Source organism: Anomalospiza imberbis, chromosome 6 (assembly GCF_031753505.1).
Source record: "Anomalospiza imberbis isolate Cuckoo-Finch-1a 21T00152 chromosome 6, ASM3175350v1, whole genome shotgun sequence".
NCBI classification, from domain to species: domain Eukaryota; kingdom Metazoa; phylum Chordata; class Aves; order Passeriformes; family Viduidae; genus Anomalospiza; species Anomalospiza imberbis.
The window spans coordinates 11,725,084-11,748,954 of NC_089686.1; the positions used below are offsets into that span (position 1 = coordinate 11,725,084).

Here is a 23,871-nt window from a genome sequence, read left to right on the forward strand (position 1 = left end):
TCACTGCACATTTGCATTTAGTTCAAACTCAGCAGTTCTGCTTCTAGGATACAATGGAGCTTGAGGGGAAGAATTTGTTAATCAAAAGATTTTAAAATGGAAAAACTGTTCCAGAATTTTGCAATGGCCTCTCTGCTCTGGAAAAAACCAAAAACCAAACCAACAAATTAAACCAACCAAACCATCTTCCCCTAAACTCCACAAAACCAAACAGAATACAGAGAAGTCAAATATTTTCCATGTCACCATTGGTTAAAACAAATGGGAACAGGAGTAGGGATGCAGTTACAAAATGCTGTGGTTGCAGGAGCCACTCTACTACTGAAGAAATGAAGAGTCATGAGCCACAATCCTCTACTCTATATCTACACCTTGCAGCTGTTAGAAGCAGTGAGTGATAGATTCCAGAACTTTCTTTTGTGTTTTAAATTCAGTGTCAGACCAGAGGCATTAATCATTACCTTTCAAGAAGCAAGACCTGTTTTTTTTTTGTGGTGAGAGGAAGATGCTACTGTTAAGTTTGCCCCTGGGATGCTGTGAGGATCTGCCTCCTTGAACAGACAAGTTCTTGTACATTGCACTGTAATCAAAACTTAGTGGGAGCAATAAACCCAAATCTCCTGACAGCTGATAAGTAGCAGTTGTAAGGAGGAGCTTCTGAGCAAGCCCACTCTGGCTGAGATGCAGGGAGGAATTAAAAAGCAGCAGTTCAATAATTTAATGTAGCCAGTTATTCTTTTATATTCCCTGACACTTTTGGGTTTTTTGCAAGTCAAGGCATAGGTATGGCTAAACATTGGCCATCTCCCCACCTCAGGCTGGCAAGGTAATGATGAAGAGAATGGGTAATATCTCACTTCACCTCTACCTCCACATCAGAGATGAAAGATCCAGTCTCCTGGGCAAACCAAATCAGCCAAAATCTGACTACCCAGAGGAATTTCCAACTGACAAATAGATCGGAGATCTCTCTCTATTCTAAAGTGTTCTTGGTCAAAAGACAAAATATGTTTCAAAATGCAGGGCTAAATTTATATATGCATTGCAATACTGCAGATATAATAGTCTATTGGACATGATATACACTTTTGTGTTGGTCTTTCCACAGACAGGATCCTAACAAAAACATTTAAATACTTTAAATGGTGATATCACTAAAACTTTAAACTGTGAGTGGTTCTATATATTAAATATACAGATGCATGTGGATAATTTTATAACCATTACCTCTCTTCATAATTGTAATGGTTTGACATCAATGAAACTCCAAAACTGTGTGTGGTTTTATACAGTAAATATATGGATACATATGGATGATTTTATAACCATAATTACATATCTTTATAATTGCCTTGGTTTGTGTACACACACACAAAAAATGTGATGCTTAATAGTCTTTCTCGCAAAACATCAAAGGTGAAACAAGATACATAATTTTTCACATTTGTGTACTCCCTTTGGGGCAGTTCCTACACTCTTTTCTTAGGGCTGGAGCTCTAGACATAACATCCAAGCACCAGGAAAGTAGCAGGTAATGCAGATTGACTGTAATCAGAGCCTTGTTCCCTTTTAAGAGAATTCAGTGGGTGTTCCAAATTGAAAGATTTTGCCTTAACTTGGTTTTATACATATATTCACAAACAATGCTGCCTCAATCACTTTCAGTCTCAAGTGTGCATGACTAACTGATAATTTCCTGCATTTGTGACATTCCATGATCCTGCTTGATGCTGCCAAAGTTTGTGACTACACAGAAAAGCAGTGGCAGGATGAGAGTGAATGACCCCCGGTAAGTTATTTTAAAATTGCCAGACTTTGCTCTGCAAGTTTAGTCTCTCATAGCAACGTGGGCAGCATATTCTGTGCTGGCTTCATTAAAAGAAAACGATTCTGTCTTTCAGTTAAAAAAAAAGAAAAGCTGGAACTGTTGAAGCAGCATGCACCTAATAAGCGACTTCTAAATCTGGCTCCATCATTTTGGTCTGTGGACTAGCAGAACGGAGCTTGCAGAATCCTTCTCAAGTAAGTATTTCTTTCTCTTTTCTGCATGTTTTTTATTTTTTTAACTTAAAATTCATAAAAGGTAGCAAAGAAGTCTTCAGCCTTGAATTAGTGGTGCTGCAATATGACAACTGGATGCTTGCTTTAAATATGAATTAACATGCTCTGTTGTTTCATTTGGCAGACATTACTGTCTTTAAAAGGAAATAGTTAATACACTAAGGTACAAGACAGCAAATTATATGGATGGAGCTTCCTAAAGCTGCAGTGCTGGAAAGCTAATGAAATGATTTATAATTGACTGTCATGGTAGGGTTTTTTAAAAATGAGGTATGTATCTTTTGTTTGCATAATGCATATCATGGAACATGTCTATTTGATCTCATCAAAACTGGAATATGTATTCTGAATATGTATTCTGAATATGCTACTGGCCATTAAGTATGAAATTATCAAAATAATTTATATCTTCAAGAAAGAAAAAATTCAGGCAGTAGCATTAATATTAATAAAGTTTATATGTACACATTAAACCTAGCTCAGGTTTGTATTAAATGATGAAGGAAAATATATGTAGTGCATTACTTTGTCTAATTGTATGAAGTATTAGTCAAATATTGATAAACCCAACAGAGTATAGATGAAAAAATTGTTTGTATGAGAAAAAACAGAAATGCATAACATTTGCCAAAACAAACAGCACGTACTGTAGCATGCTTTCTGCAGGAGTATTTAAACAGCTCTGATGGACATGTCTCTTTAATATAATGAATGAGGTGGGACTATGGCCGTGGAAGGAAAATAAATAACAATATTTTGCTTCGATTTTAAATTGCAGCTGTTGTAATAGAAAGGAACAGGTTAGGAACAGGCATTGCACAGGGCTACTTTTACATTTGGTTTGCAAACACACACATATCCAAATACAAACACACCTTTTTTTTTTTTTTCTTATTTAGTCATACTTGCTTATCACCAGTTTCTGTGACATGCAACTCTGATTGCAAACATGCAGGTTTGCAGCCCTCAGCAGAAATATAGTGTAGCTGCATCTGAGGCATAACAGCACCAGAACTAATATTCTGGAAACATTTAACACAAGCATATACTATACCTCCAAGTAATATTATTTGTCATAGTTTTTACGTAGGCAAAGTTGTGCTGCAAAAAAATTCATACTGTTTAGTTAAGTTCTGCAGAAAACTACATAAATGCTTCCCTCCTGCTCAAGTTATCCATCCCTCAACAATCCATGGTAACAGCAGTCAAGATTAAAATTACCACTTATTATTATTAAATTGCCACTTATTTCTCTCAGTTATTTTCAAATTATTCAGAATAACAAATTTTAAAACATACTTCCAGTCCAACTCATTTATATGCAGGCAAGCTTTTTTTAAGCAAACTTTTTCAGGACATATTGAAGCATGGAACTGGAACAACCATTTCTTATTTATTGTGTAATTGACAGAGAAGGTTTTTGGCAGATTATGTATATGCAGAGATAAAGAATGGAAACAGAGATTAAAAAATTACTGTGTTCTAGGTATGGTGAACAATAATATATCCTTCCTTTTGCAAGCAACATTAAGTTTCCCAAGGGCCATCTCTTAAAAGTCAAATAAATTAGAAACCAATAATGGAGAGGTTTATTCTGACATTTCACAGCCCTTCCCAAAATGTCAGGAAAACACAGCATAGTAAAAACAAGACCAGTAAATAGTGATATGGTACCATCCCCACAAGACTAAAGGAGACATCAGTGAGTAGAAATGCCACTAACAAGCTTAGGCCTTTTCCATAGCTGTTACCCTTTCTCAGCTAGAGGAAGCAATCCTTGATAACTATTTCTGAGGCAGACTAGGAGGGTGAGGAAAAGATAGAGAACTGCCTTTGAGAAGCCTTCAAAGGGAATTGGTAACTTCACGATACAGGGGATTGCCCAGGTAAAAAGGCTTGTTCCTTCCTTATACTTTGTGATTTCCTAATCCTGCAAAAGAATGATCCTGATGAAATCCAACAAACCTAGTACAGATCTATTGCTTTTATGAAGTCAAAGCCCCTATGTGGGAGGGCAGGATTTGACCCACTACAAAGAAGTGTGAATTTTTGTATTATGCTCTGGAACAACTTGGTCTAACACATAATTCACTAATTTGGATAAACTCATTGGATGGAGGAAAAAAAAAAAAGAAGAGAGAGAATATCATAGCAACATCTTATTCCTCTGTGGTTTGTGTATTTAACAAAGACTTACCTTCCAGTCTTAAACTCCCCTTTATATTTAACATTTAATTAGCAGAATTGCATATTCCTGCAGATATAAAAGAAAGATGACAAGAAAAACACTGCAGTAATGAAAGATCTTTTCAATACTCCTTGAAGCATCAGTGGGAAGGAGTTTGGGTAGCCTTAGTTCACTATTTATGTGGTATCAGATCAGAAAGGAATATTATATGGCTTCAGACAGAGACAGCAAGACCTTGCAGATTGTGGCATCCAGCATAAATTAGGAATGAATTAAAGTAAAATAAAATGGTATATAAAATATATTAATTTTAAAATGTAGCATATTTAATGAGTGGGAAATATTTTCATTCCACCTGAAGAAAAAGGCAGTGTATTTTTATCCTAAGCCTGATTTTGCATGAGAAACTGATTCCATTCCTCTCATTCTTCCTCTCTACTGCCTTAAATTTTCTCATGCTTTTTTCCCCTCTTCTTAATGATGGTAATGATGATAATAATAATGATGATGATTATAATACTCATTATGATTATGATTATTATTGGGAAAAAAAGAAGAGAGAAAAGAGAGAGGAAAATGAGGAAATGGTGTACCTAATTTGGGAAGCTCCATGACACTGCCAGACTACCTCAAAGAAGGACATGTTTAAAGACTAGGCTCAAAGGATTTGACACTTTCCTAAAAAATACATATTTTCAAGGAGCAGTGGAAGAAACTAAGACTTCTCATCTGTGTATTCTCAGAAGGATCAATTATTTTGCATCTTTTCACCAAGCAACTACAAAGTGAACTGGAGACAGAATCAGATGCTAGTGTAATGCAGATGACCTACAGCTCTACCCATCCCACAGCACGGCTACAAAAACGGTACAGCGTGTGAAGAAGAGCTCATGGAGCAGCTGGCTAAAGCAGAAACTGAGCAAGAAAAAGATGATGTTGGCAGAGGATAGAGAGCATTTTGAGGAGTCATTCTCAGTCAAGGTACGCAGCCGCGGTTGGTCACTTAAACACAAATCTGACATACAACTGTATTCTGTTATAACTGTTATTCACAGATGATATTAACTTCTTCTAGCTAGGAAGCTCTATCTCTCTTGGATGAGGACAAAAACTTCTCCGGCAGGTGATATCACAAGCTTTCTAGTGCTAAGAAGTTCCAACATGAAGGAAAAGCTGTAGTGTTTATGCTCAGAAGCTTGGCCTAACTAGAACACTAATCCATTCCTCACACTGTGGATCAGCCTCATATCATTTTATATTCCTCTCTTCCAAGCAGTCCATTGTCTGGGCTGTGGATAAATAAAAGTTCACTTAAAACACTTGGGAAAAAATGCAGTCTGCAGCTTCCTTTTTCTGGCTTTTCTCAGCAAGAGTAAAATTTCTCTTCATGGGAGAGAAAAAGGCCTTTGGTAATTAAGGGTAGCCAAATGTCATTAGCTGTTGCCACAAGTGCCTTGTGTATATCTTTGAAAAACTTTAAAGATGTGCACAGTAACCTGTGTCCACAGTGTCATTTTACACTGCTAGGAAGCAGCCAACACAACAGCCAACATCTTCCAAGTGATACTAATTTGGCTGCTTGCTCAGTAATGGAAGGTGCTCTGACAGGATGATATGGAGTGCAGAAAGGGCCTGTGTCCAATGGAATGCTGTGCTGGAATTGAAAAAAAAATCGGTGTATTAAAACATTTTGTGCTTGCATTTTTTCTCTTTAATTTTTCATTTCTTTTTTAAAACTATAAATATAGCTTGCCTCTTAGTTGGTTGTCTGTCTCTAATTTTATTGCAGCTGTAGCATTTGCCAGAGAACAGTGGCTCTGTTTTCAGGGTGGTGCAGGATTTATACCAAAAAACCATCCCTTTAATGCTCAGCACTTCTTACAGGCCTATCACAGCTCTGTCTGGTATACAGCTATAAATTAAATGAATCAGACTTATGGATGTTGATAAGAAAGATGACACAGCAATTTGTTGCCTTTAGTTTAGTCACCCTGTAGTTGTAAAACAGATAAATGAATTACTCATCATGGTGGAGAGGTTGATTAATGAGAATTTAGAGAAATTTATATCCATTATATCTTTAGATTTAGATTCAAGGCTGAATGCAAAGACTGTCCACCATGCAGATTCCTGCATAGAAACAGAAGTCTCTGTTCTTTAAGACACCACAATAGCTTTTCACCTCCTTTTCATGCCAACAAAACCTACCATTTCTTAAGAATCCAGACTGATTTAATGGTGGCAGTAGTGGTCCAATTTTCTGTTTGTCATAAGATGTTACAAATCTACCAACAACTAATAAAGAAAGGAAAAATCCATTTTAACTTGTTCCCATAAGCAGTCATGCATTAAAATAAAAGATCTGAATTTTCATTCTACTGGTCCTGAAGACAGCTAGATCTTACAGACTCAGGGCAAATGTCTGCTTAAATTCTCCTTAGGGCTGAAACACTTTCAAGCAGAATCTAGTGAGATAAAACCAATACATACAACACTGACTACATCCACTCTATTAGAAATTTCTTGTTCCAAAAGGAAATAGAAATAGTGAAAGTAATATTTAGTGAAACTGAATTTTTGCTATGTGAGGCCTAGCATCCTAGAAATAGATATTTTTCCCATTAATTTGAAAATGTGGTAGAGTTTCTGGAGAACAAATAAATAGAATAATGCTGAGAAGAATTTAAGGAAACACTGTCTTGATGATGAAAATGGTGTAGGCAACCTTATATTAAAAGCAAATTTGTATTTGACAACCATTACAGGAAAAAAGAGAAATGGAAACCATCTGTTGGAAGGAAATGCAGAGAGGAACATCTGTATTATTTAAAGGGGTAAAATGAAGTGCAAAACTGAAAGGTCCATAAAACACTTCCAAATTAACTGCATTAAGTGTGAAGAGGGCTGGATAAGATGTGATAAAATTTTCATTTAAGGCAGGAGGGAAGAGTACATCTGAGCAAGAATGGGCACTGGGAGAGTTGGGATATAGCTATTTTAAGAGTGGAGTATCTGCTGAGGGATGTACATATCTTTAGGGCAAAAAAACTTTGAACTGAATGCCCTTCCTACAAATTCTAATGAGTTTGGCTCTGGTGCTTAGGCAATATTTCTGAGTAGTTGAAAAGTTGAATGAGAACTAGGAACACAAATACAGGAAATACACACCTTTATAATGGAAAATTCATTCTTTGCTTCAAGAGGAACAGCACAGACAACAGTGTTATTATTCTTCCAAAATCTTAGTGTCTACTCACTGACTCAGAAAGGTTCTGGAACCAGACTTAATTCCAATTAAAATAAACCTCAATATTGTTTAAAATTCAGATTCACTTTTTTTTTTTAATAATAATTTAAAAGTTTCTTATGAATCTCAAAATGAAAAAAAAAAAAACTTTATATGTACTTGGGTTTTTTATTGTAGATAATCTGCTGAAGATATTCTTGTTCATGTATCAAGACATACTTTTAGATACAGAAAAACTTAGTACTAAAACTGTTGAATATTGTCTGCTTTGGCCCAAAAATGATCATATCTTCCAGAGCTCTACACAAAAAAAAAACTTCTAGTTGTCATAACAATATCCTGCAGTGGATACAAGATAGCTTGTACTTGTTTTTAATACAATTAGCAAAAGTTAACATCTCCTGGAGATTAAAAATCAGGGATATTATTTAAAAGGGAGGGTTGACTTAATATTTTTTTAAATTTTTAATTCCCACAAAATTCAGCTTTTAATTTAAAATCTTCAGTCAATGGTCTGTAGAAATATTCCATTGCATCAAGTCATATTTGCAGGTAACTCTGTTATGCACCATGTTTATACAAAATATGCAGGTTTCTAATAATGTCTTTGTAAAATGACACTCAGAATATAATGAACCCTAAATTTAGAAAAATACTGATGTTTTCCTAAGGAACAAGTTTACTACACAAACTCCTGAATGCTTCAACCTTGTCAAATGCAATAGTAAGTCATTATGAAAGTCCCATTTAAGCTATTATCTTAACTATCATTCCTTTATAAGTGTTCCAGATGCAACAGTCAGTTCACCAGGAAAGGATCAGTGTCACTCTGTTTATGTTCTTATATTAACACTGAAATAGAATAGAACATGTTAGCTATTGCAACACACAAAATTGCAAACTGTATCCACGAGTCCCTAGAAATGTTTCACTTCTGAGCAAGACTTGATGGTATCTGGAGATGTCCCCGTGATCAGGGTCACATTATGCAAGAGTGGGTATTGCAGAAGTGCATAGAAAAATACAGTCCTTTCCTAATTTAAGGAATACAGTCCCTTCCTAATTTAAAGGCCGGTTAATGGTAGCTACAGACCAAAGCGCAGATGTTGATCAAAGGTCAACAAACTAGGTAATGGCAGAGTTGCTGATAAAGGACAATCTTATTTTCAGTGAAGTCTGTCACTTAGTCAGACACTTTTCACTTGATTTGCACAGACATAACTGTTTTATTCCAACAATGGTGCCCACCATTTCTAGAGTAGGGCAAAATTAATGCATAGCTTTTTCTCTTAAGATTTTTTTAATGTTAATATGACTGGTTTAGAAGAACTTAGTAATCTGGCAAGCATCTACCTAACTGAGGCATATTGTAGTAATTTGAGCTGTCTGAAGTTATTTATTTAAAGAGTACAGCCCAGACTACTGCAGCAAAGTATTGCCATTCACAGACACACCTGCTTGCATTGGAACAGGAAACTCCCTATATCCACAATGTCTTCAAAGCAATTTAAATATACAAAGTAAAATAACTTGAACACTTCAAAAAATAAGTCACTTAACATATGGAAAATAAATCACAAACATCAATTATTAAAAAGTTCAAGATATCAAACATTCAGATTTTTAAGCATATTTTGTTTTAATATTCAGCTTCTCTATTTGTACATATAATGGAAATAATTTCTGCAATTCAGCTAGTCTCCAGAGAGTGTTTATGTGAATTTACTTAAGAGAGAACACTGAATAGTTACTGTTACTACAAACTTTGATAACATCTGTTCTGACCAAGATTCAAAAAGATTGATGTGAAAAGATCTGTATCATTTAAGAATAATTATTTTCCATTTTGCAGCTATGGATAGTTTTTTTTCTTAATAATCAGACATGTCTGTGTTATAAGTCTAGAGTTATTAAGCAGAAATCACCTGAAGAAAGAGAAGCAGCAGTATAAGCAGTATGGCACCCACAAGTGTTATGTACCTTACCTAAATTACCAATTACCATTTATCTATATCTATACCTATACATATATTTTACTGCTATGCAAATAACATCTCTCTGAATAAAAGAGCTCTTTTCTGACAATAAAAGAGAATTATATGATCCATTTTTATTGGCTGTACCACAGACTTTTAAAATTCATACCTCACAATTTGCACATAAGAAACGGATAGCTGAATTTATGCTTGTAGTTAACATAGCTTTAATCATGTAAAGGAGCCCAATCTCTCATGAATATAAAAGCTGTTGTCCAAATAGGTACAAGTCATTACAGCTTCTGGCTCAACAGTGAGGCTTTCTCTGTTTCTGAAGCAGGCATTATTAATAAAGTCCATTAAAACTGCAGAACTCACACTTTGCCAAGCTCTAATGGATCTGGCATCAAAAGTCCTAGAATGGATTAGCACAGATCCTGTGTATTTCAGAATCCTGTTTGCTTCAAGAGTTACATTAAGTTCGTATGAGTCTGCATTAGACATACTGAAAAATCCCTAAATTCTGGCTTTACAAGAAGAGAGTAGTGTTGTATCGTTCCCTGACTGCATTGAAAAGGTCATGAAAATCTTTTTGTTGGCAATTGAAAGCATTTGCCAGTCTTTTAAAGTGTTAGCATTCATGTTCAAGTGAGAGAGACATAAATTCATCTAAAACAAGACAGTGTGAGCAAGATTTATGCATTTTTATCCACATTATCTCTGTGATCAGGATAATGTTTGTAGCATGCAATGGGATGGCACAGTCCCAAAGAAATATGGAAGCATTTCCAAAAGTAATTCCAGTAAAAGCAATTGATTTCTGATTTGTTAAAAGGATCTTCATGTTCCCCTGTTATTTGCAAAATTAATGTACTTACTATGTTAATTTGAGAGATTTGCAACACTTCAGCAGCTTTTATGAACTATGATTCAAATGAGTGTTGGAATTACCAAAGTGGAGACAATAAATTCTAGGCAGTAAGTAAAGTGCCTTGTAATGAGGGACCTAAATGTCTGCTTCGAAAGCACATGGAACTATGTTCAGCTCAAGCTGCTGTTGACCTGTCAGCTATGCATGATATTTTAAATGTGCTCTTGTGTTGAAGGGAGGTCACTCAGTTTTCTGCTTCTGAGGCTCTTCTCTTCTCTTTCTCCACTTGCTGCATTTGACAGTGGTGTAAGCAGAGTCTGAATCCCACCCTGCAAAGAGGAGTAAATCACTTCCTTTCACCCTTATGCTAAAGTAAGGCAATGCAAAACAACCAAAAAAACACCCTTTCAAATTTATCATTCAGTCATTCCTTTGGTCATTTCCTGTGGCAACAAATCACTGGGACACTACAAATATCCACATTGATCATAAAGACAGACTATAGTCTTTAATCTCACTTAAACTAGTTCTTAGGTTCCTGCATATACAAACCAAAAATAGAAACTCTTCACTTCACAGCTCAGACTTGCCTGTCTATAAAGACAGTGAAAAATGAGAACTTCACATACAAGGTACTGAAATAACTTATCTTTACTACTCCAAGCTCATTGACAATGTTGAAATATTGCACCTTGCTTTGGATCCTAACCTTTAAAAATTATTTTAGAATTAAAGTTATGGCAAAAAACAAGCAGGTAGAAAGTGAGAACCATGTATGGTTTGCTTTTCTAGCAGATCTAGCAGATTTGTCTCTTTTTTAATAGAACAGCAAACACTAGTAGCATTAGAACAATATAGCATGACCTTCTCTACTATTGGATTTTAAAAAGCCCTGAAACAGAACCAGCCCAGACTTTACTTAGTGAGAATTGATCAACATCATGGTAGTTTGATTTCCAGTTCAACAAACAGGGATATATCATATGTTGCTTTGGGTCAATGAAAGCCCATGCTCATCCACTGAACACTCAATACCCTGGAAAATTTGCATGTCCTATAGATTCTGTTCATTATTATGGTTAATTAAAATGATGAGAATTTGCTATTGATCTAACGATGAAACATATGCATATGGGACAAAATGTGGTGGGTGCATTGCTATGCCTTCCAAAGACATGCCTATTGTTTTACAAATTAGAGGAAGATTTATGGGAATCCCTCTTTCAGTGCCAGTATTTGACACACAGACACTAAAGTAAATGGAGTTTCTGTCGAAAGGCTCAATTTCCCCAGTTAAGCCAGAGGGTGCTGTGCCTGGAAGACCAGCCAAGCAAGAGGGGGGTGGCAGGGTGAGCGAAGAAAGAGCATGCAGTGCATGCACTGCTGCATGTGCAGCAGAAGTAGGAACTGATACAGAGAGGAGCCTCTCTGGAAATTTGACAATGAACAGTTACTCAAAACGCTGCAGCTCCAGTGAGGACAGCTTTGAGTTACAGGGCAGCACAAGGTCAGAAGCTAAAAGCTTTGTTAAAAGCAAAAATAAGGATGAAGGCTATCGACCCCATCGATCAAAGCACTGTCAGAAAGGGGCTGAAAAAACTCATGGACTGGAATACTCTTCTCTGTATCCAGCAGAAGTGGGAAACACAAGCCAAAAGCTCCAGAGGCAGAAGACCCACAAGAAAAGCAGTTCCTCTACATCTGACTTGAGCTTAGTGAGTCAAGGATCATCAAGTTCATTGTCTGTTGTGGAAGAAAAAATAGAAGCTAAACTCAAGTTCTCCCAATTTATTAATGAAGTTACTTTCAGAGTGCTTGATCCCATGAGCCTGAGGGCATACCGCGCTGCCAAACTGAAAAATACCTTTCCATCCAGTGTGAGAAGCCTAGATGATTTTCATACTAAGAGAAAGTCTCCTGAAAACTGGAAAAAAAACATTCTAGATGGGAAGACCCAGGAAGAAGTAGACTTAGAGGCTCTGAGAAGTGACGACATTGTGGCTGGAGCACGACCACAGAAATTAGAGAAATCGTTGTCCCTGGATACAAGTCCCTCTCTCAGGTCATTTGATAATGGTGTCTCATGGAGAACAAGACCTGGCTTGCCAGTAGAAATTATGATTTCTCAAAGCAAAGGAATGCCAGCCACAAAATCTGCGTCTCTTCCTAGAAGTACAAGCATGGTGAGCTCTCTCAAATATTTTCTTTGGGTGATATATGACAAGGATGTATATATTAGTGTGACTATTTGAAAAGTGTTCCCGTCTCCCTGGGTGGGCTCTTATCATGTAAACAAACTTTTCTCCAGGGTGGGAACAAAGAGGGAATGTTTATTTTTAGTAACTCAAGAAATCAGCTGTAGAAGGTATGGGAGGAAGGAAAACCAGAATAAAATTCCCTAGTCCTTTTAGTTTGCTGTGTGGAAGATGGCTTTACAAGATAAACAAGAAGGCTATTCCTACACTGCAATGAAGCATATCCATAACCAGGTCAGCTTGATATGAACAGTCAAGGCAGCCTCAGAAAAAGGTGAAGAGAGCACTGTTACAGACCACTCAGGTATTCAAGGTCACTAGTTTAGAACTTGCTCAGGTATCTCTGCACCAAACAAGAATGCTCAGTAAGTGTGTTTAAATACTACTGAGGGCTCTGACATCCCAAAAGTGTGTGTCTGGAATTAATACATCTCAGTTAATACATTAATACATATCAGTTGATAATTTCAATTTTGATGTGGTAAAAACAACCCAAGCAACCATAAAACCTTAAAAACTGTGAAGAAAGAAAAAAAAAAAAAAAAAAAAAAAAAAAAAAGCAGACCCTTTCTTCTATGGTCTGGCAAAAAATATTTATGTTTTTAATTTTTTCTTATGAGATTCTTTCTTTGGATGAGGAAGAGGTATTTATGCCCATGAAAGAGAGCAAAGGGAAATTGTTGTTGCTTGTTAGCATGGCACAGTCTGGAATCCTGAACTGCCAAACCTTGCACTGATATGTTAGTATGTCTCCAGAGCAGTATTTGCAATTCCACTAAAACAATAAAGGTCCAGAAACTATTGCTTAAGACTATACACATGTACAGAGATGTTGCTAAACTGGGAGATATTACAACTGCATTATTCTTTAAAAAGTCTATTCAAGTTTAAAAACAAGAAACAAAAAGTTATTTCACAGAGGACTGCAGCAAATAGGAAAACATCCCAGTCTTATGAATTTTATTCAAACTTCAGCAACCGAGCTTAGGATTTTATGTCCTTGGATGTTTTAATTGCCATCTATCAAAGATATCTGGAGGGGGAAGAGGTGAAAGGTAATGAAACAGAGAGAATTTGCACACTGTGTTGTGTCACAGCTCCACAATGAGAGCTCTCAAAGGGCTGAAGAGGATTCAGTCTGAGCTCATGGCAGGATATGCTTTTTTCAAATTTCAATTAAGCATCTGTCAGAGCATCTTTTCCAGTGGACTTGATTATATGTACAGATTGAAACTTCCAACCGATTGAGTGCTGACTGACTAAACACTGCCAGTGCTCTCTAATTCCACACAGTGTAGGCATCACCCTACTCCAGCTGAAACATCAGGCTACTCTAAGCCTAGTCATTTAAATTAAACACAGTAGTTACCTGACATTTCACCTCAACAAACAATGCCTCCAACTGCAGAGCTCAACATGACGAAATAAAGGAGTGGCAGGGCAAAATACAAGAGCAAAACATGTTCAGCCTCATCTACAGATTCATGTCTCCTACATGTGAAAACTTTGACTTCAGTGTAATTTATTTAGTGCCAAGTCCTCACCTGAAGCATGCCTAGCAAGGAGTAAAAGGATCAGTGTATAGCCGTGGGTCATTATTGTAAAGATATTTTAAAGGCTCTTGATTATGTAATGTTCACTTGAATACTCATAATGAACATTGCTTAAAACTATTCCATATTTTAGTTGCCAAGTTATTTTTCATGTGCAGAAGATAATCTCTGAGAGAAAGAAATCAGAAGATTATATTGACCTAAATATAAAAACTGGATAGCAAAGTATAATAACACATCCTGAAGAGCATGAAAGAACACGCCTGAAATTTTGAGGTTAAAAAAGCTTCACCTAATAAAAAAATGTGACTCAGAAGATGAATGCTGTGACATTTCCTCCTGTCAATTATGCTTTCTGAAGACCCCTGAGGTGTCCACAACTGCCTCTGTACTACCGTTGATTGGATCCAGACCCACTAAAGTGATTTTCAACTTTTAGACTTCTCAGAACTGCTCAAAATGTTCAATTTCTGCAGCAAGTGTTTACTGGTTTACAAACAGCGGCTGTTGAAATGAAATGTCACAAAAAACCAACAGTCACTGTAGAGTTATACAGAGGAATTTCTGGACAGCTAGCAGAAAAAAAAAAAAAAAGGATGCTTCATTATGTGACTGAAGTTAAAGGGAATTGTGATAGCTAGAAAGCAATTCCAAAATATGATGGACATGACCTTGGTGTGGTCTAAATATTTTAGTAACCTGGCCAGCAGGATGAAATAATTTTTCATTTCTATATATTGATCTAAATTTGAAGTCACTGAACAAACAAGCAGGAAAGGAAAATGCTAAACTAAATAAAAGTAAACCTCTGAATCCACACCAACGTAGTGGAAGGTGTGCAACTCGAGACTATGTCATACTTCCAGACTGAAATGATATGACCAGTTCAGTGGGCTGAAAAATGCAGGCAATGTCTGAAAAGGGTTGTACACAATGGAAAGTTTCTAAGAACTGGAAAGACATGCTTGGTAGAGTCCATCAAAGGACACATTGATACAGAGAGAAATGTGGATGGATCCAAACAATACATTTTTTTTTCTTAGGGTATGTTTCAAAGAAAGACAGGTATGAAAGGAGATTAGCCTGTGTCTTTTAATACATATTTTATCTCAAATACATTTGTTCCAAGTAACTAATACCTTCAGGAAAGCTTTGTATACCACTATTACTCTTCCAGGAAGAAAATACATGTTAAAATTTAATTCTTTAATAATCATACAGGAGTGTGACTTCAGACCTGAGTAAGGCTGCAGCACCTTAGGGTTTGAATCAACCTGAAAATTGCATTTCAGTAACTTTGGGAATACACAGATTAGGGTCAAATTTCCAGCTATGTCTCATCTTTACATCTACTTTTACCTATGCGAGGAGCCATATAACACATTAGACACTGACTTTCTTGGTTACAGGAAATCAGCTTCTTTCTTAGAAGAGCTGTATCTTTCCATCTTACTTTTAACTTCTGGTAGGACACATTCTGTGTGCAAGAGGTCTTAGAAACAATTTTTGACTTCAACATTGCAACTATATGTATACATAACCTAAGGAATTGTGCATTTGTCACCTAAGACCATGTCATTGCTATACAAAATAAATATAAGCAAACCTGATCAATACAAATTACTTACAAAGCTGCAAAGACTGTCTTGGAAAACAAGCTTGGGTTGGGATAATGTCACTTCTACATTTTGGAAGTTAAGATTTTACATACTGTAAACTAAGATTGAATAAGGCAGGTGGTGAGAGGCAGAAACTTGGCCATGGTCCACATGAATTTACCATGCTTATGGAGCCATATATTCCTCATAATCCTCATAATCATTCCCTAGACACCTCAATATATTTGGATCACAGAATATTCTGCATTGGAAGGGATCCACAAGGATTATCAAGTCCAGCTCTTAAGTGAAGGCTCACACAGGGATCAAACCTACAACCTTGGCAGTATTAGCACCAGGCTCTGACAAACTGAGCTAAGAAAGTTAAGGAGTAGAAGGGACCTTAAAGGCCATGTAGTCCCAATCCCCCCCACCATGGGCAGGGACACCTTCCACTAAACCACATTGCTCAAGACTTCACCCAACCCAGCCTTGAACGCTGCCAGGGCTGAGGCATTGACAGCCTCCCTGAGCAACCTGTTCCAGTGTCTCACCACCCTCACAGTGAAGAAGTTCTTCCTAATATCTAAAATAAATTTCCGCTCTTTTGGTTTGTATTCTGTATTCCTTGTACTATCACTGCAGTTGACAATGGGTCCCTCTCCAACTTTCCTGTAGTCCCTTCCGTTGCTGTTAGGTTGCTGTGAGCTCTCCATGCAACCTTCTCTTCTCCAGGCTAAACAGCCACAGTTTCCTGTCTTTGTCGAATAAGCTATTCCAGTCCTTTTTACATCTTCATGTTCCTCTCTGGACTTGCTCCACCAGCTCTATGTTCTTCTATGGGCACACCAGAGTTGGATGCAGCACTCTGGTGGGGTTTCACAAGGACAGAACAGAGGGCCAGAATCCCCTCCTTGACCTGCTGCCCACACTCCTTTGGATGCAGCTCAGGACATGGTTGTTTTTCTGGGCTGTGAGCAAACTTTGCCAACTTATATTGAGTTTTTATCAACCAAGCCTTTCTCACAGGGCTGCTCTCAATCAGTTCTCTGCCCAGCCTGTAGGTGTGCCTGGGATTGCTCTGATCCAGATGTAGGACCTTGCATTTCATTTTGCTCAACTTTAAGTCTGAGAATAACTTGCTGGACCTGCAGAGCAGCACCAGTGAAGATAGATGCAATGGCAATTGCCTATTTCCAAGACATCACCTGGCTCAGACTGGTGCTTCAGCCACGTGGAGAGTCACTGTGCTGTCATACTCCCTCCTGTGTGGTTTAGTCTCAAGGGCCAAACTTTGACCCCATATAAGCAGTTAAATCCCCTCCTGTAGTCTTAGCAAAACCAGCTGTAAAGGAAGTATTCATTCTTACTCTGATTTCAAGCAATGTATGCTCTAAAGGATTTAATTTCTATAGCCCTTGAGACAGAAGGGGGCAATTGCCTACTACAAAGGATGACATCCTTATAAAATGCAGATGAATGAAGCACAAGTAGAATAACACCCTTTTTCATTCCTCTCACAAGAAGTCATTATTACAGTAGCCATTATAAAGAAGAAATATAACCAGAGTAGACACATATGTAGGATATTGAGAAGATTCAAAGATTCATGTTTATCTCTAATCCAGGTAGGCTGCTTAATTCTTAAGGAACCCTGTAGGTAGCCACTGAAGCACAGTGTCACAGACATTAACACAAACAAGGAAAATTATATTAATTTCTGCTCTATTACTGTTATCCGTGAGTATTTCTGCTGTTCACTATAGGTTCTTTTACAAGACAAATGCCTGAGCACAGACATGGCTTCCTGAGGTGCCCAAGCATCTTTAGAAATCACAGCCTCACACACCTGAACTTCACAGGCATGAAGGGGCTTGATCCCCATATGGGCCATTCTCTTAAGAGTTGAACTCAAAGATCCTTGTGGTTCCCTTCCAACTCAGAATATTCTGTGAAAACTATGAAATCTGTAAGATAGAGGAAGACTGTCATGCAAAAGCTGTGGTAGAATTCCACAGCAGTAGAAAATGCAACCAATCTCCCACTCTAAAGGAAAGTTTCTAGGGCAGTTTCTAGGTTCCCATTTTCTAGGGCACCTGAGTACTAAGAGAATCTTGCTGAAAGAGCAGACAAGATTTTGTTGCTCTAGGTCAAAGCTCTTTTATACAAGGTTTTGAGTCCTCTTTCAGCCCTTCCAGCCTGCCACCATGATGTAAAAATAGGCATTTGCTTTGTTCTTGGATGAGTACCAAATCTTTCATTTCTATTTACAGTACAGTGATGTTTACAAGTAAGATTTGGGTTCAAATACATTATAATGGAAAGTATATATTGTTTCACTGACTTATGCATGCAATATGCTAAAAGAGAAATAGTAAGAGATGGGACCAGAAGGAAAATGTAATGAGCTGTTTTGCCCAGGTCAGTGATCAAGCCAGCAGCCAAACACTTGAAAAGTCTTCCAGTGTCCTATTTTCTGGTCTGTTCCTGCTCTTTCAGACAGGTGGGTCAATGTAGAACTACCCTCAATAGCTGATATAGTGAAGTTGTGGTATATCTAGGTTATCAGAGGAAAGTAAGAAAGTGAACTACATTAGATGCTTCAGCTCTTTAGCATGATATCTACATGCCAGAGCACATCATTAGAGCCTTTTATAAGTCTCATACAGCAGTGGAAAATGTCACATGGCCACTTTTCCAGACATCCTGGCCTCTTTCTTGCCATGGTATTTCACATGACACTGCATAGTTTGTTCTCCTCTGCTTTGCAAATTGGAGGTGACTATCAGGTTGTCAGTAGCCTATTTTTTGTTCTCAAAATGGATATTAAAATAGATGGTTTAATTCCTTTACCATAATCTTGATTGACAGAAGATGGTGTTCACTTCTTTTCACCGTTCAGAGATACCAGGCAAATACAACAATTTTAAGACTTACTGGTTTAAACTCATTATTATATGAAGTGAGCATAGCCCCTGAACTGCAAACAGCATACACCTTAACAGCTTCACTCTGTTATTTTTCCTGCATCTGCAGATTCCTGAAAACAGTCTCTGTGTCTGGCAATACTGTAAAAGAATCTCAAGTTCTAAGAATTGCATCTGGGTGTGGAAAGCCAAATACTAAATCTTTAATTATCAGGGGCTGCTGTTCCTTGGTACTTCCAAGGATTTCTATTGCATCTTTTTATCACCTGTCTCCTGTGATACCAACACTGTTTTCCTATACACCACTATTATGAAATGATCACTCTGAGTATAGTAGTAATGAGTAGTATTGCAAATGTGTACACCAGTGTGTACACTGGGAGCTTCCAGGATAGGTAAATTAGCTTTATAACATCTCCTAGGTGTTAGGCAGCCAAATAGTCTAAGCTTTAAAATCTGATGGCCAAAGAAAATGGTAGTACCTTCTGAGCTCATTTCATCTGAAATCAAAGACAAATCTCATTTTCCACCAATGAAGCTATCTCAAATATCTTCTCAATCTCTGAGAAGACTTAGCCATGTTAGGCTTGAAGCACGCAATAGTATTAGTTATACCAGCAGCAGCCAAGCTGGGGCAAGATGTAGCTCAGCAAAGACTAAAAGTCAAAGTATTTAATCAGCTTCACCAGTTAAATGCAGAGTGCTGAATCCTCTCCTTAATTTCATTTTTTTTTCCCGTGACATTTATGCTTCGGTCACAAGATATAGAAGCCGAGCAGGCCATGTGCAATTTCATCCATAGTTAGCACCTCTTGTCCCAGTACTGTGGCACGGACTCCTTTTTCCAGAGCTGAGGAGCGCAGCAGCCGTGTACTGTAGGAGAGATCAGCATAATGTTTTTAGAGCAGCAGATGTGACATCGTTTTACAAGCAACAGAATGAGCAGATGGTGTTTAGAGAGTTCTCCTTGCCTGCTCTAAAACACCTCCATTGGGTCACTAATGGATCCTTCGTCTCGTCCAACACTGCATAAAGCTACAACACTCCCAAGATGACGCATATGGTCATTTACAGCTTCCCAGCTCATCAAATACAAATTAGATAAAAATCTTCTTCACACAGCATAGACATCTATAAGCCAGTGCTCAAAAGAATAATCTATTTATTCAAGACAGGCTAAAATAGACAGTCTGAGCTACTTCCCAATAACAAGAATGTGTTTCCAATGAAATTATGTGTTTCATTTGTCCTCCCTTTTCTGCCCTCCCACCCCTTCTTTTTTAGAGAAGGAGAGCAGCAAGTGGGTCGGGAGGGAGATATTTTTACAAAGCTAAAAAACACCAATATTACAATGGTGAATTTCTGCACAGAATTCAGAGCTACAACCAGAAAACAAAATCATTTTCCAGCCAAAGCTACTATTTGCTTTCAGAGGGGCAGCTACTCAAACAGAGAAAAACCCTGAGCCCATGCAGTTCACATTGATTTCAGTATTTTCAGCACATGTAACAGGAAAGCAAAATTTGCAATCAGAAATGTTTAGTGTTCCTTTCCCAGTGATTTTTGTTAACATGACTTTTCCCCTTCCTTTGAGTTTGAAAAACACTCCTCAATTGTACTCTTTATCTTTGGAAGCCTTTAGAAAGAAATGGTACTTTCAGAGTAATGGAAGCTACAACAGCCTTAGGAGAATTACCATAAGCAGAGATGCTTAGAAACTGCAAAGCCAGGCAAGGGAAGGTGAAAGAGCAAGAGGTAGAAAAGATTCATAGATCTCTCTTTTCTGGTCCAGCTTAGGTCTATAAGCGTTATTTATGACAAAGGTTTTAAAGGTGCTTGAACTCATTTTTCATTTCTTCCTTCATCCAGCAGACGGTGTTTGTCATGTTTACAAAATGTGGGGTTTTGCCCTGCCATAGTAGATGGCTGTGGTAGATCATAAAAGCAAACACTTGGGTATGCAGTGACTCTCTCACACAGCCACATGCAATACTTAACAGCTATTTTCCTGGTCCACATAGTGAAAATCTCAACTCTACCAAGAAAAGATTAAAGTGCAAGGCACTACCCAGAACCAGAGGTTGCTCTGATTTAATTTTCAGTTGTGAGGGACTGATATTTTTCCCCACTCATTGTAAGGTTTTCAGCTCTATTAAAATCCTGCTCAGTGATGTATTGCATGCAATTAATAGAAACATAGATGGAACTTTGCTCCAGCACTCCCACTGTGTTCTAACATCTAACTGGAGTAAAATAAAAGTTTACTTATTAATATGAACCCAACACAGCAAGCATTTTGGGGACAGAAAAGAGATAATCAGAATTACATTAATCTGCCAAAGCTCCATCTGCATTACTCTGTTTCCTCTGTAGGCTTGGTGAGCCATGGGTTTTAGTCTCCCGTCAGAAAACATAGCATTAAAACTTTGATCCCAATAAATTCAAAGAACATAAACTTTTATGAATTATGAGGTGCTTTAAAAGGATTTCGTACTAAATGTGGGTCCCACAAATTAAGCCTAGCTGCCCCAACAGCATAACTCACGTCTCAGAATATCAGGAACTGTTGGTTATGACCTCAGGTCAGATAAGGAGGAGCAGGACCCCTATTTGGGAACCTATTTTATATTTATAATTTTTTTTCATAAAGCTCAAAAAATGTTATTTTCACAGACTAGCTTAAGCATTTGTTTCAACAACTTCATCTTTGCAAAGCCGCTTAACTTTGACCTTCTTAGATGAAACTCTTCAGTGACAGGAGGTTTAGGTGACAGGAAAAGACATCTTGTGGATAAGGAAGAAGTAGATGCCATAAATCTTGAGTTTAAAACATGATATTCTCAAAATTAAGCTGGGAAGATAAGGGGGTAAATATTAAAAGGTAGAGATAAAACTGATTGGAAAATCTTATTGAGAGATACCTCATGATCCTTAGTTGTGAGTAAGGTCTCAGGGGTACAAAAACTATTTGTTATTAGCAAGCAGTGCCTTTCTTTTGAGATGCTATTGCTTTCTATCAACAGAGAGTAAATAAAACATGCAATTCTGCTTCTTTATCTGAGTTGGAAACTACAGTAGTGTGTTTATGCCCCTGTGTAATACTCTTGAGAGGATGCTTTTGAAATTCCAAAAACACTGATTTCCCAAAAGTAAGCAGCTACTTATCAAGTTTAAAGAAACCTTTGCTGTACTGAAATTCACTCTTAGTTGAAAAGCCTTCAAGTGTTTTTTTTCTGTGTCACACTTACTCAGTACCTAGAATGGACAGAAATTGTTTAAAGATCCCACTGTTGTCTCCATGCCCCAAATCAGCACTGTATCTACATCCAACTGCCTTTCCTTTTTTACTACCAAAAGGGAATTTCCAAACCTTCTTTGGAACTTAACATTGAAAAAACCCAGGGGAGATGGATACACCAGTGTTGGAGCACCTATTGCTGAACAACTATCTCCTAGACTGTAGTCTGCAGAGCCTTCTGTTGTGACACTGTTGGCCAACAGCTCTCAATTTCTGAGAGTAAATTCAATACCTGCAAAGGCAAACTAAAATTATTCAAATCACATCTGTATCTGTCCAGCTTAGGAGCTGTTTGCATTAATATTTGATGTCAGTTGGGCAAGAATGATCAGGGATACGGCAGTCTCAGCCCTCTGCTCCCTGCTTGGATAGAGAGGGTATTTTAAGCAAAAGAAAATGAGGAATAAATACCAGGACTGTTGACAGAGCTACACTTGCTCTCTTAAAAATGAAGAGATATTTCCCCCAAAGAACAGCTACTCCCTGGATAACTGCAGTAACAAAAACCCGCTGTGTGAACACAGCTGAAATGAGCAGCTATTGAGGATTCAAAAGCTGGTTCACAACCGCTTATTTCTCCAGCAGCCAGGCAGACCTTCGCTCCGCTTGCGATGCTGCGCGGTGCTGCGAGCACACGGAAAGCACCAGACACGTCCTGTTTCTGGAGACTCAGAGCTGATTCATACTCTTGCAAGGGGAAAACTGGGAGTGCTGGTAAGAGAGCAGGATATTCAGAGGAGCAGCAGTCCATTCAGAGGCCAGAGGGCATGAGCAGAACTTGGTGGCACAGGAAGGTGCCCAGGCCAGGGGGCCAGAGCAGCCCCCGGTGCCCCCTGGCTGACCTGGCAGACCCAGGGGAGTCCCCAGCCCCACAATGGGATGCCAACGGAGCAGAGGTGGAGACAGCGCTGTGCCAAGAACTTGCCTCCTGGCATCCCACCCAGCCAATCCCCAGGCAGCAAGAGAAGATAAAATATTGCCCAGTTATCATAAGGAGGAAACAGAACCACCATATTGAAACCCCTGCAAAACCACAGTTACTCATGGAGTAACAAATTGCTAAAAAAATTTACATGGAGTAACAAATTGCTAACAAAATCCTACTAAAATTAACTTCACAAGTGCCCATATTCACCAGCAAAATGCAAAAAAGACTCTTCATTTTCCCTGGATAAACCTGTCTTGTTTCCTTTTTTTTTTTTGAAGTAGTAAAACAAAATGGAAGCAAAACCAGTCAGCAGTTCTGTGAGGGAAGTGTACAGTCCATTGCAATCAATGCAGTTAATTAAAAATACAATTAAAACAGAATCAGTCATGAGAATTGGAACACAATTAATAATTAAAACAAAATTAGTTTGGCTCTTTTGTTGAGCCACTCAGTCCCCAGTTAAAAGTAAATGGCTTTTTACTTCATTGATAGCTACAAAAGCTGACCTTTGCAGCCCCAAGTTCTCCTTCCAGTGTTAAGGTGGAAGTGTATAAGGTCTCCTTCCCCACTTCCCCTTTCTCTATACACCTTCCACAACCAATCTGCCCTTCAACTCCCAGTGCTGCAAAATCGGGAGCTGGTCTGAGGAGTTGCAAAAATAGAGCAGAAAAGCAGCATATGGTGGTAGAAAATAACAAAATGACTGTTAATTATTCCAACCAAACATGAAACATTTCCCTATGCAGGAGGGAAGCTGTTGGCAAATTATTTTTTATGCATTTATTTATGTTGGAAATAGGAAGGACAGAAAGAAGTAAGACTGTTCCACTCACAAGCTACTGGCAGCTTTTTTGTGTACTGCTCATAATCGTTCTGGAGTGTAGACACTAACATTGCAGGAAGCAACATAGGAAGGAAAGAGGCTTTGTACTTCAACCACCAGGCCTTCAGAACAAATGTTGGGTACTA

General features: G+C 37.9%; 1 protein-coding gene across 9 annotated transcripts in view; it reads left to right on the plus strand.

Annotated features, from left to right (window-relative positions):
• Window positions 1–1,882: 1,882 nt before the first annotated feature.
• The window catches only part of BEGAIN (brain enriched guanylate kinase associated), a 156,760-nt gene continuing 134,771 nt past the window's right edge, over window positions 1,883–23,871 (plus strand). For 3 of the 9 annotated variants that reach the window (XM_068192428.1, XM_068192430.1, XM_068192435.1), the window contains exons 1-2: window positions 1,892–2,022; window positions 5,101–5,230. In XM_068192428.1, coding sequence (XP_068048529.1) covers window positions 5,180–5,230 — 51 coding nt within the window. In that variant the 5' untranslated portion in view covers window positions 1,892–2,022; window positions 5,101–5,179. Of the gene's footprint in view, window positions 2,023–5,082; window positions 5,231–23,871 lie in introns of those variants that run through there. The other 6 variants (XM_068192426.1, XM_068192425.1, XM_068192432.1 and 3 more) reach the window with 6 other exon arrangements.